The 12,777-nt window shown below is 44.5% G+C and overlaps 1 protein-coding gene across 1 annotated transcript; it reads right to left on the bottom strand.

Moving 5' to 3' along the window:
- Positions 1-1,401: 1,401 nt before the first annotated feature.
- Positions 1,402-12,087, bottom strand: ODC1 (ornithine decarboxylase 1). Its single transcript, XM_038133187.1, has 11 exons — positions 11,774-12,087; positions 8,698-8,846; positions 8,359-8,532; positions 8,018-8,190; positions 7,594-7,728; positions 6,731-6,812; positions 6,318-6,401; positions 4,887-5,049; positions 4,686-4,798; positions 4,197-4,411; positions 1,402-1,881 (listed from the first exon to the last, which is right to left on the bottom strand). Exons 2-11 carry the CDS (start codon positions 8,797-8,799, stop codon positions 1,740-1,742), a joined length of 1,383 nt encoding a protein of 460 aa, XP_037989115.1. The 5' UTR covers positions 8,800-8,846; positions 11,774-12,087; the 3' UTR covers positions 1,402-1,739.
- Positions 12,088-12,777: the final 690 nt, after the last annotated feature.

The following is a 12,777-nucleotide window of genomic DNA, read 5'->3' as shown; positions in this document are numbered from 1 at the left end:
AGTATTAACATTTGATTACCATTTACAACCTCTGTTTACAGAGATAATGCAAGAATCATTACATTTCCAGTTGAATTTGGAGAAGCTAAAGGAAACCCTGGTTTGAAGGCAGAGAGTTTCTATGAGATTAAGGCTATGGCTCCACTATGTGTATGTACTGAATTCTGCCATATACATAAGAATAAAGGCAAGTGCTATTTTAATCACAAGCTTAAAGCTGGGAATAAAGCAAATAAAGAAAGTCACTTGGGATGCTTCAAGAGACTCAGGAATAAGGTACCATCACTCTTGTTTACCCTACTAATTCAGCTAATGGAGAATTTCTGCTGGAAGCACAGAATGGAGGTTAAATATTGCCTTTCAGAGCTGCTTGCACACAGTTGAAAAACAGCTTTATTTCTCTTCTTGCTGGAGTCGCTGTTTCTATCAGCAATGCCAACCTTTGGACATCCTTTCAAATTTTAACACTTACTCCAAGATAGCTTAAGCTTTAAGTATTTACTTGATACATTAAGATCTTTCTCTACACATCAGGCATTTGCTATGGCATATCTGCAGTCTAGGACCCTCTGGCAAATAAATCAAATCCAGCTGTAGGACCAATTAGTTTATCAGAAACATTCTCTAATTTTAGTGCAAAAAGTGGCAGCAAACTAGCAGAGGTTAAACATAAGTCAGAATTCTCTGTTTCAATAAGCAGACTATTTTATCACCAACACCCCCTGTATTAGATGACACTAAGTAGCAAATACTAGGAGCTATCACATTTAATCCAAAGACAGAAGGGTAGCACATCTTTTCATAACATTAAATAAGAGCTTCTAATCCTATTGCACATACAAAAGACATCAAGTCCCATTTCTTATCTCTTATATACTAAAGCCCTAGGCAACACAGGTCAGAGAGCCTGTCAAACACAGTTTCAGCTTCCTGGGTTTTCCTGCAACATATTTTAGTTCTGGCACACATAACAAACAGTGTACCACCTGTGGAGCCTGTGCTCTATTCTCTCATTAATGACTAGATGTGTTTATAAACAGCCACCAGTGCTGGCCACAGCACTTGCAGACTAACTTGCAGAAAACCAGCACTGCACTGAACCTGCAATATGCAACTTGGTACACACATGTTCAGCAGTGAAAAACAAATGTGAATTCACAAGAGTTCACACAATATTCAATTTGTTGACAGGCAACTTTCTTCTAATCACATATGAAAAAAGACAATTCCATTTCCCTACCCATTGAGGGGGTTTCCTTCACTTCAGCTGAGAGAGCAAGGGTAGGGGAGATCCATTTATTAGTAAGTTCTGGGCTTGCAGCATCTGGTCTGCCCTCATATATGCTGTAAGAGCCATCTATGATACATTAATTTTCTACAGATGAATGAAACACAGGACCAGTTATTTCAATATACTTTATTTTAAAACAGGTAGGTCACAAAGCACTAAGCTTAGCCCGTTCTGCCATACACAAGCTACAAATACTTGTTTGACAGTTGAGGGTCAGTCTTTAGTAGCATACATGAAAAGTGAATAAAAATCCATATAAAACAATATTCAAATAGTTTCCATAGGAACACAGATAATTGTGACCCATCTCCTAGTCATTTTTCTTGCATTTATGCCAAACCTAAATGTTAAAAAAAACCACTTAAAAATTCTACCAAGAATTAAGTTAACAGTCCCCCAAATGCCCTAAATTCAATAACTAACCTTGTACTTAGTTACTAAATATTACCTATACATTAATACTAGCTGAAGCACAAGTTGCTGGATATTCAATTCCACTTTCCCAGGCACAAGAAACTGGCAGACTAGCAATATCCTGCTCCTCCACCTCAGCTAGGAACCCTTGCTCCTTGATCTGCTGCATTAGTTGCCTAGAAAGAAAAAAAAATAAAGAGTGAGTCAAAAACATTTTCACTGCAATCTACCTAAAAATGTAAGGTACATTTTTTTTAAATTGCCAGCGAGTATGAAATTAATTCTTTATGCATCACCTGCAATCCTGATATTATTATCATAGAGGGAAAAATTAAAAATAATAAAAGCAGAATCTACTTGTAGCTGGCTAGGCCTTAGAGTAAGTGCCAATACCAAGCTGATTTTACCATTTCTGAGTAGGATTTAGATTTGCAAAGATACACCCATACAGCTACATCTGTATACCTCGTGCCATACAGATTTACTGACTTGGTGCTCAATAGTTCAGAATTTCAGATGTGAAAATCCCTGACAACTTGACTGTCACTTATCCCACACTCTCACATTACTGGATAACTTGAATCACGAAAAAGTATGGATAACAGACTAGGAATATAAAGGAGCTGACCAGATCAGTAAGAACCAAGCAACTCATTCCATATACAGACAAGAGCTGTGCTAAAACACAGCCCCATAAGAACTTCAGTTAACTGAGTTTTTGGACTTAGTTCATAGATTCATCGAAAGGTTTGGATGCAGCCCAGGATAGGTTTGGCTTTCTGGGCTGCGAGGACACATGGTTGGGTCAAGCCCAGCCACTCATACACAGCCCCTACAAGTCCTTCTCAGCAGGGCTCCTCTGGATCTGTTCATCCCCCAGCCTGGATTCATACCAGGGGTTGCCCCCATCCAGGTGCAGCACCTTGCACTTGGTCTTGTTAAACCTCATGAGATTCCCATGGTCCCACTTCTCAAGCCTGTCCAGGTCCCTCAGATGTGGGGTGGCATCCCATCCCTCAGATGTGTCAACAGCAACACTCAGCTTGGGGTCACCTTATAGTTCTAGTTATCTTAGGTATGCAAGGCAAACAGTTGTGCCATTGCATAGCTCCTCATGTATTACTGGTTTTTACTTGACATATGTAATCATCTTGTCCTTTATCTTTCACAGTTTTTAGTCACAAATTTAATTGTTCACCTTTAGAATATGTAGATGACATTCCAAAAGACTTTTGCCTGTCCCTAGAAATATCTGCACCATAATCTCATTGATGCATGCCTCTCAGTTAAGGGCCAGACTTTATCACAGAATTCTCTTGTCAAAACAGAAAACACACATAGGCTTAAAGGAGGGCTGTGCTATGGCCTTGGATTACAGTTATGTTTCCATAATTAAGCTCAGCATGCATCAGACCAAGTATTAAATTTTAACAGCAACCTAGTGATGCAGTGAAAAAGCAAATTATTCTCCCACAGAGCCATTTTTAGTTCAATTAGACACAGTTTTGGAGTGTTAAGGGAAGTCTAAAGGCTTCATGTGTTTTGAAAAATGCTTTGACTGGAAGTTTTCCTGAGAAAAATAAAAGCCCTGCTTATACCAGCAGGGTTAGTAGAAGAATAGAGGAAGCTTCCTCTTACCTTTATGTCAGGAATTCCCCTGAACTTTAAGATTTTCAATAAATTTGAAAACAACCCAATAGCAGAGCTAATAATGTTTTAAGGTAACACTTCTGCCCAAAAGTCCTCAGCCAGTTCAGCAGGCAGATAGCAGTAGAGAGGTAAGGGCTTCCTCATACAGGAAACCCCACCTTTACAGAAGGTGCAATCCATTAACCTGTGTTGCAATGCAGAGCACAGAAGTTACTTTAAACTGCTGCTTAAGTTGCAGTTTCACAGCACCCTTGCACTTAAAAGGTAGTCCTACTTTCTTTACTTACCTGCTTAATAACTTCCCATGGAGATGTAGCACTCTGCACTGAGCATTGAGCCAGAGCTCAACCTAAACCAAGGAATAGCTCTCAAATAAACAGAGAGATCATGCTGTGAAGCAACACTGTTGAATATCCCTGCATCCTGCAGTCAGGATTTAGTAAACTACTAATTTAGAAGACAAGATATTACAACTGTGATTGACTGGTCTCTGATTACAGGTCACAGAAGCTATATGTAAAGAATTCATAACAATTCTGTATGTTGTGCAACAGAGAAAACACTAGCTAGAATCCAGATTAATGAAGTCTCCTAACATTGTTCCTTTAAAAACATCTCTCCGATAAGTGTGTACAACAGAGAAAAGTAATTAGTAGCATCAGCATTTTTCTAACCACACAGCAAAAGCCTTCAGAAGCACTGCCTTCTTCCACACCAGGAGGTTTTACAAGAACTGTGGCACCAGAACTACCCTTGCTTGTTAAGGGGTAGCCAACTGATACGAGCTGTTTACTACGGTGATCTCAGAAGTACTGATGGATCAAGACACTTCGTTACTAACCATGCTGGTCTTGACATCACATAGTGTATTGTTGGCCTCTGGAATCCATTGAAAGTAGAAGCTGCTGCAACAGTATAGGCACCCATGTTTTCAAATAGGATCCAGTCACCAACTTGCAGCTCGGGCATATTAAACCGCTCAACAATCCGATCTAAGCCATCACAGGTCGGTCCCCAAATGCTGCAGGAGTAGCAGCTGTCATCTGGCTTAGGCCGCTAAAGAAGAGAGTGGAGTTTAATTATTTGACTATCAAAACAGAGCTTCCAGAAATAATATCATAGTGTAACATTCCCCCTCTAAAGAACAGGAAGAGCTGCTTGCAGGTTCTTCACCTCTGGCTTTGAGTTAATTCCACTGTGTGCTTTGTAAGTTAAACGCCAGAGTCTGGCAACATGAAGGGAGCAGTGAACTGAGAAGGGACTGCTGTGACAAGGATTCTCCTACACCCATGATATGTGACTAGTATGTGATATTTCTGAACAGGCATACCTTTTGCAGGACTGGCTTAACATGTGCATGATCATACAAGATGCAGTTGAACGATCCATAGACCCCATCATTCACATAGTACATAAGAGTTTTGTCATTTGCATCATCTTCATCTGGAAGAAGTTGAGACACCAGTGAGAAAAAGTCTTGGAAAGACAAACACAGTTGGCCAGATCCAAGTCTAGGTCATGATTTACATACCATCAGAACCTGTTTGCTCCTTTAACACAATTTTCTTTGCAATGATGTTGACTGCCAGCGTGAATGCTGATGCAACGTAGTATCTTCCTGGCTCTGCAATAATATTTATTCCAGAATCTAAAGGGAAGTATTTATCCAGTGCTGGGTTGATTACACTTGTGATCTAGGGAAAAAATCAGATGCCAGTATTAGAATTCCAGCAGCTACTCGCTACCTTAGCGGTCTCAGATGAAGACCCTCAAATTCAAAATTATATACTAGTGAAACATGTAACATCTATTAACATCTATTGTAATTTCTATTGACTGCTTTTGCTTTTTATTCTTATTTAAAGTCTTCTTTGCAATTAAATTTACTATATATAAAGCAACAAAAGCAGACACCACTTGCAGCCTAAAGTTTAAGTAACAAAGCAGATCATGTTTGAGGCTGAAGGAAATCACCCCTCCTAGGCTCATTAAACCATCATTAATGCCCTGCAAGTCCCCACACTCCAAATTTGCTTTGTAGTCCACTTATAGTGCTGCTACTTATGCACTATTCCACAGCTTACTAAACCCTAAAGATGTCATCTCATGGGACCATAAGCATATAGAGGGCTTTACCATTATACTTGAAATTCAGCTGCCTTCATGAACAGTTATTTCCAGGTTTGAAGTTATCCTGAAGCTGCCTCCAACCACAATATGACTGTATCGTGCCATGGAGCCCCATGACATAATTTCCTTTTGATGCCTCACACACACCCATACTGCACTGTGAGAAGCCAGACTTCATTAGGAGGTACCAAAAGGGCTACAATGTCAGCTCCCACTATTACAAGAAAATGTTTCATGTAACCTGCTGTAGCCTTGTGTTAACATGTAACATTTAACACCTCCTTGGGTTAGAAGGCAAGGTGCTCTGACAACACTGCTTTAAGTGAAAGTCCCAGCAATATTCAGTCCCCTCGTCTCTTCCGAAAGCAGAGCTATTGCTGAGGTAAAGCAGACTGGAAAACACTGAACAACTTAAAAATTATCCAAAAGCTAGTCCTAAACCAAATCCAACACTGACCTCATATGCTGCCACCCCTAAGAGCAGTATAGCTTCAGGACTACCCTTTCACCCTATATCGGAGCAGTGCCAATCTATTCAGTCTCAAGTACAGCACCAACTGAAAGAAGTCTATGCCAGCAAGAATCAAGCCTGTAGTTAAAACCAGCTTTACTTTTTTGAGACTTCTGCATGTTTGTGCAGTCATTTAGCTATGTATCTAATGAGCTCATCTAATTTCTAGTTTTCAGATTAATTCCTCTTTCCCTCTTAATTACATTTCTGACCAAGCAGACACATTTTTGCAAATGTGTCTGTATACAAGCAGAAAAAGCAAGATCTTCTTTGCATTCAAAGCAGACTCCACAACCTGATAACTTCTTAGCAAAGCCATACCTCTTCAAATTTAAGCTTGACATCTTCAGAACCAGGGAAGCCACCACCAATATCAAGCAGATACATATTGAAACCAAGTTCAGCCTAAAACAAAATGAACAGCAACACTGTCAAGAAAAGTTTACAATTTATGTCAGTGTATAATTTATCATTTTAGCTTAAAAAGTAATCTGAAGTCATTTCATTAACACTTGAAACAGAGCTAACACGTGTTCAAGTAACAGTAATTTGAGTTTGAGCTGCCAATTTTAGTTTTGCCAAGCTGGTCAAAGTAAGCTACCAGGACCTAAAAAATTCCAACAACATCAAGTCAGTGACTTAGCTGGCTTTTAACCCCATAACAGTTGTACACTTCATTCAGTTTTGCCACAATAGTTGAGCCGTAGTTCCAGAGAAAGTAGAACTAGACTTACTCCCATATCAAACACACAACGAGCATCAGAAATGGCTTGAACAAAGGTCTCTGGGTCTGTACATCCACTTCCAACATGGAAACTACAAAAAGATAAAAAATATCAGTTGCTATTTGGCAAATTACTCAATAATTTTTGCATAAACCCATGTCATCATGTGTGACTGGGTCTCTGTGGTCAAGATGACCCCGAGGTGTTAGAAAGTCTTTTTCCCAGCCCTGAGACCAAAGAAGAAGCAGAGACTCTTCTGTTCTGGTTTTCAAGGTCGTTTATTTTCTCTTATCGAATACATTCTTTCTCTGAGCTGCTGAGGTCCGTTCAGCAGGTCAGTGCGTGGCACGCTGCCTGCCTTCAGGGCGGTGTTGTCTTTTTATACTAAAAACTATGTGTACTTTATTTACAATTATTTTCCAATACCTATCACCTATGTTAGACAGTCTGTCTCTGCTCTAAACTAATCCAAAAGTGCCACCATCACCCAGAAGATGAAGGCTAAGAAGAAGGAGAAAGAAGGACAAGGCACACCCAAATTCCTCCATCTTGGCCCCCGAGCCCCCATTCTAAAAACCCCAAAATTCTACTTTTCCACCCTGTGACAAACTAACTATCATTCTACCTAAACTTTCATGGCTTTCAAATCCTTATATAAAGTTGGTAATTTTCTCCATGGGTTAAAATCAAAGGCACAGGGGTCTTGGGCTCTGTGCAAGGTCTCTGAGCCCCCTGTCTGGGGCTCGAGCCATCCAGGGCAGCCAGAGGGATGTCCTGGGTTCTGACACACAAGCAAAGGCATATCTATTGTCAGGTCGACCTTTTAAAGGAAACTTTTTTAGTATGACTGTGTTTTGATATTGTCAGCTCACCTAACTCCAACAATGGCAAGGTCAAGTTCTTTTGCACGCTCCAGAAGAAGCCTGCTGGTCTTAAGTGTAGCTCCAAATTTAACACTCAGACGACAGACTGCTTTGGAGTCATCGGTGGTAATGCGCAAGACTAACCTAGAAACAGGAACAAATGAGGAGTTAAGTTTCAATACAACAGACACCATCACCAGGCAGGTATGATCTCAGAATGAGACTGAGCTTAAAGATACAAACTGCTCTGTGTATCTCTTCCTAAAGTGCCAGTAAACTCTACAAGATTAGATTTCACTGGTTAAAAGTATGTTTATTATTTCACATTTTTGCAGACTACCTTAAACTAATGAAGAACAAGTTCCAGATAAAGCAGATATTTCTGTATTTTTGGAACCCATGGAAGAATTATAGAACAATTAGCATTACTTACTTGGCTTTTGGATGGGCCCTTGCAACTTTCATTAGTTCTACTTCACTATCAAATGTCATCATCTGCACACCACTGCTGGCAGCATGTTTGATTTGAGATACTTGTTTGCAGGGATTTGCATATATTATTCGCTCAGGAGGCACACCAATGCTCTGTACCAGTTGTATTTCAGTCTGAAGAAAGAACAGATTACACTTGTAGAAGATATTTCTAGATAGATGATTAATGTAATCAGAACTACAAAAGCAACACCACTCAGTTATGCTTAATTTTACACAAACATATCTTGTCAGGCTGAACAGATACCAGCGTCACAGATCTGAAGACAGTTGAGATCTCACCTTACTGGCACAATCAAATCCTGCCCCAAGAACAGCAAGTGTCTTCACAACAGCTTTGCTGTCGTTGCATTTTACGGCATAGAAGGGGGTCACCCGAGGAAGGGCCTTATGCCACCGCAAGTGCTTCTTCACAATGTCCCCGAGGTCAGCAACATAGAAGGCATCTTTATCATCCTAGAGCAAACACACATCTTAACCTTACAAACAACAGATAACAGGATAAGCCTAGAGGTCAGCATTTGAGGGGGCTGTCTTGTGGATCATTTGCAAGGACAGCTTGTTCTATTCGTTTATAGGTTTGTAGCGTCATGAATGTAGTGGTTTTCCCATCATACTTACAGAAGATGACACTTCATTTATTTTTTGGTCAAGGATATCCTTGGCAGTAAAGCCTTCATCAAGGAAGGTCAACTCAAATTCTTCTTTACTGAAGTTACTCATGACTTCCAAGATTTCAGGTTTATGTGAAAGGACTTGGGTATGAAGTGCTGGAAAAAAAAAAAGTTAATTACTTAATTTGAGTTTATATAGTATATGTATAGTTTATATATACATTCAATACTTCACTTAGATTTATATAGTCATTATATGACCACTACTTTGTGCTCGTATAATTTTTGTGCTCATACAATTATACAGCTCCTATAGTGATCACTAATAGCTGCATAGATTACACACTTGCATAGTGACAGAACAAATGTAACCAGAACCAGGGAGACAGGCCAAAATAATCTTGCTAGCTGGAAGGCAAGTTCTCCTCGGTTCAACAATTCTATGATGTTCTGAATCTGCTCAAAGAAAAAACCAATCAAATTAATACTGTCAGTTATTATTAGTCAGGCTCCCTGGACGTTTCTGCTCTCTTTTCCTTCACCTCTACATTAGAGCTATTAATATTATGGCTAGCATCTACTCATGACTTTTACTTTTTTTTTTTTTAATCAACTCCTAACCACTATTTTAACTCACCAGTTTCAGAAGAAAGGGTTTATTTGTTATTGCCAACAGAATCCAAGACTTTACTGACTTCTGAGTAGTAACAACTCTCATTAGGTCCAAGCCAGGTAAATATTTGGATTCTCAATACAGTTCAGACTATGCATAAAGCAGACATGAGAACAGGGCTTTCCTTGAAGTTGCTCTGTTGGTAGTCAGAGCTTCCCTGCTCTACTCATGACCTCCAAGCTACATGAGACCCTCAGCTGTCACGAGTGGCAGATAGACACTTTGAGACTGGTTCATAACTCTGACCTGCAGACAGTCTTAACAGGGATCTTAATTAACACTTTAGAACAGGATTTTACAAATCTTCATTGCTAACAGAAATCTATCTGCTAAGTAGAAAGTCCCTTGAGAACTAGAACTAAAGAACAAAAGCACGCTCCTCTGCCATCCATGACCCATGAAGTCCACGGGCCCCCCTTTCACTGGGGAGTCCAAATACAGAACAACAGCATTCTCCAGCAAGCTGTTAAGCAGAGTGTGTGCTACCTTTCAAAGACCTCAGCATTGCAAGTCACTCATGTAACAGGGTCCAGTCCTCTTCCTTCTCTCAGCAATTTTTACACTCAAACTAGTCATGCAGACTAGGACTGAAAATCATGCAAACTCTGAATTATTCACTAATATTAAGTTATGTTACTGTTTCTTTTATTTTCAAAAAGTCTGGCTATAAACCAGTTGAAAAAAAGATGTTTTATAGCTGTTACAGTTTAACAAGACCAACAGAAAAAAATCCAACAGAATCATTAATTCCATATATGCATATAACAACTTTCATTGAATTTTATTGAATAACTTTGAAACATCAGCAATTATACTTCATTTCAACCTTCAGAAACATATGGCAACAAGAACTACTATCTTTTGATCATTTCTCACTTATCAGAGACAAATCAAATTTGAGATTCAAACTAGATTAAGCTTTGATTCTAATAAGCCCAGCAATCCATTGAACCTCATTCTCCTTCTGCTCTCATTCACGTGCAGTGATAATTCTACCACAAGCTGGATTAAAGTCTTCTCTTTAAAGCCTCTTTGAAAGGGCCATAAGAAACAGCAAATTAAACACTTCTCAGGAGGTGCTTGTTACTAAGCAGAAGCAGCATCTCATCATAGACTTGCAGCTTTGCAGAAAGCAGTTCAGGGACTTCAGCTGTGGTTAAGAGATGTGAACACTATCAGGAAAAATTTAGTTTAACCTCCCCTCTGCAGAGAACTGCATGAACAGCACTTTTCCTTTTAACGTATAAAAGGGAAATTACTTTTATTGGCCACAACAGATGTTGTTAAAAACTTCTTGCAAGCTATCCATCTCCACCTCACTGCACAATTTAAACTACAGTGTAATTACACAGCATCAGCATATAGACAGAACACGATCATGTAGGTACAAACTGTAGCCTCCCAAAGGATGTTTCTATTTGGACTGTGTGCAAAGTGTCTGCAGCTCCCCAGAAGAAAGGCAATTTATGCTCATTTAGAATTTGTTCTCCAGAACATTCCCCTATTTAGCAGCTGTACTTAGACAGGGCTGAGTCATGCCTGCAGGCTCGGTAATCAAACAGCCAAGCTGCGTCTAGAAAAGGTGCCCGAGGCGCCCCTGACTCCGGAGCCTGCAGAGCGCTGCGGGCTGCACGGACGGGGCCGGCTGCCCTGCGCTCCCCGATGCCCTTCTCCCTGCGAAGCCACACGGTCCCGCAGCAGAGGCTGATGCGGCCGAGTTGGGGCTGCGCTGCCCGGCTCGACAGCGGGGCACTGCACGCCCAGCCTGACACTGCGGCTTCCCGAGGAGGCGCCTGTCAGCGCCGCGGAGCACCTTCACTACAGCTCACATCCCGCTGCGGCTCGGCCCCCATCCCGAGACGCCCGGGGGAGAAGGGCTCGCTCCCCATCCCTCGGGGTATTCAAGGCCAGGTCGGATGGGCAGCCGGGTCTAGTGGAAGTTGTCCCTGCCGTAGGCAGAGTTAAACCTAGACGGTTTTTAAGGTCCCTTCCAATCCAAACTACTCTGCGATTCTCTGATCCGCTCCCGGCCCAGGCCAGTGCCCGCCGGGTGTGCAGGGGGCAGCGCCCCGGCGTCGTTCGGCCCAAGGGCGAGCGCGGCCGCCTCAGGCCCCGTTCCTGCCACGCACCTGCCTTTCCCCACCCCGGAAACAGCCCGGCGGCCACGGCGGGGCCGTCCCTTCCCCCGCTGCCGGAAAGCGCCGCCAATGCTCCCCAGGCGAGCCGGTCTGGCCCGCTTACAGCCGCCCCGAGCCTCCCGCCTCCCCACCGGGGCCGGGGATTCCCCGTGCCCGGCGGCAGCACCGGCGCCCAGCGGCCCCGCAGACACGTGGCTCCGCGCCGGCCGCTTCCGCCACGGCCCCGCCGCCCGCCCGCTCCGCTCCCCGGCACATCCCGCCGCCCGCCTCACCTCGCAGCGGTGGCGGAGCCGCTATTAAGCCCCGCGGCAGCCGAACCCCTCGCTCCGAGCCGCCTCCCCCTCCTCCTGCGAGCCGGGCGCGGTGCGCGGAGCCGGGCGGGAGCGCCGGACCGGCTGAGGAGGAGCGGGGCCGGCGGGGCGAGCGGGGCGCCGCGGCTGACAAAGCTTCGCCACGGCCGCCGCGCTCCTATTTATAGCGCCGCGGCGTCGCTGTGGCAACGCACCAGCTCAAACCAGCCGCGATCGGCTGGGACCGGGCGCGCTCCCACCGCCGCTATTGTGACGTGCGCCGAACATGCGCACGGCGCCGCGCGCCCCCCGGCCGCCCCGCCCGGCCCGGCCCGGCCCAGCCCCTGCCCCTGCCCCGGCCCCTGCCCCTGTCCCTGCCCCGGCCCGGCCCCTGTCCCTGCCCGGCCCCTGTCCCTGCCCGGCCCCTGCCCCTGCCCGGCCCCTGCCGCGCGCCGGGCGTGCCCGGCCTCTGCCGCGCGCCGGGCGTGCCCGGCCTCTGCTCGGGCTGTGTGCCTCCCGCGGCCCCTTCCCCCGTGGGGCCGCCCGGGACGGGATCCACCTGCGGGGTGATGTGCGTGACCCCAGCCCTGCGGGCTGCCAGCAGGTGCATGGCCCGCGCCGTCCCCGCCGTCCTTTTCGCGCTTAAGGCTGCGGTACCGACCCCGGGGTCGGTACTCCCGGGTCGGTACCGCAGCCTTAGCGTGAAAAAGCGGCTGCAGGAAGCCGGAGGGTTGCGGCTTCAAGCTATGCCTTTGGCAGATGGAGGAAAGCGCTGCTGAGCCAGGGGACCCGGAGTGTGCCACACCCGGCGTGTCGGTGGGGCGACAGAGCCATCCAGTTTGTGCGGCTCTCGCAGCTGCTGCGCTCGGCACTGGCTGCTGTCCGCAGCGATGCTGCCCCTGCCTGCATCTCTGACCACCGAGGGTGTTACCCAAAACACTTCCGTAACACTGGCCGGAGTTTTTCCATCCGCCCTTGTTCTGACG

This window comes from Motacilla alba, chromosome 3, assembly GCF_015832195.1.
Source record: "Motacilla alba alba isolate MOTALB_02 chromosome 3, Motacilla_alba_V1.0_pri, whole genome shotgun sequence".
Taxonomy (NCBI): domain Eukaryota; kingdom Metazoa; phylum Chordata; class Aves; order Passeriformes; family Motacillidae; genus Motacilla; species Motacilla alba.
Note: the sequence above shows the minus strand (reverse complement) of the source record. Positions and strands in the feature narration are given on the sequence as shown.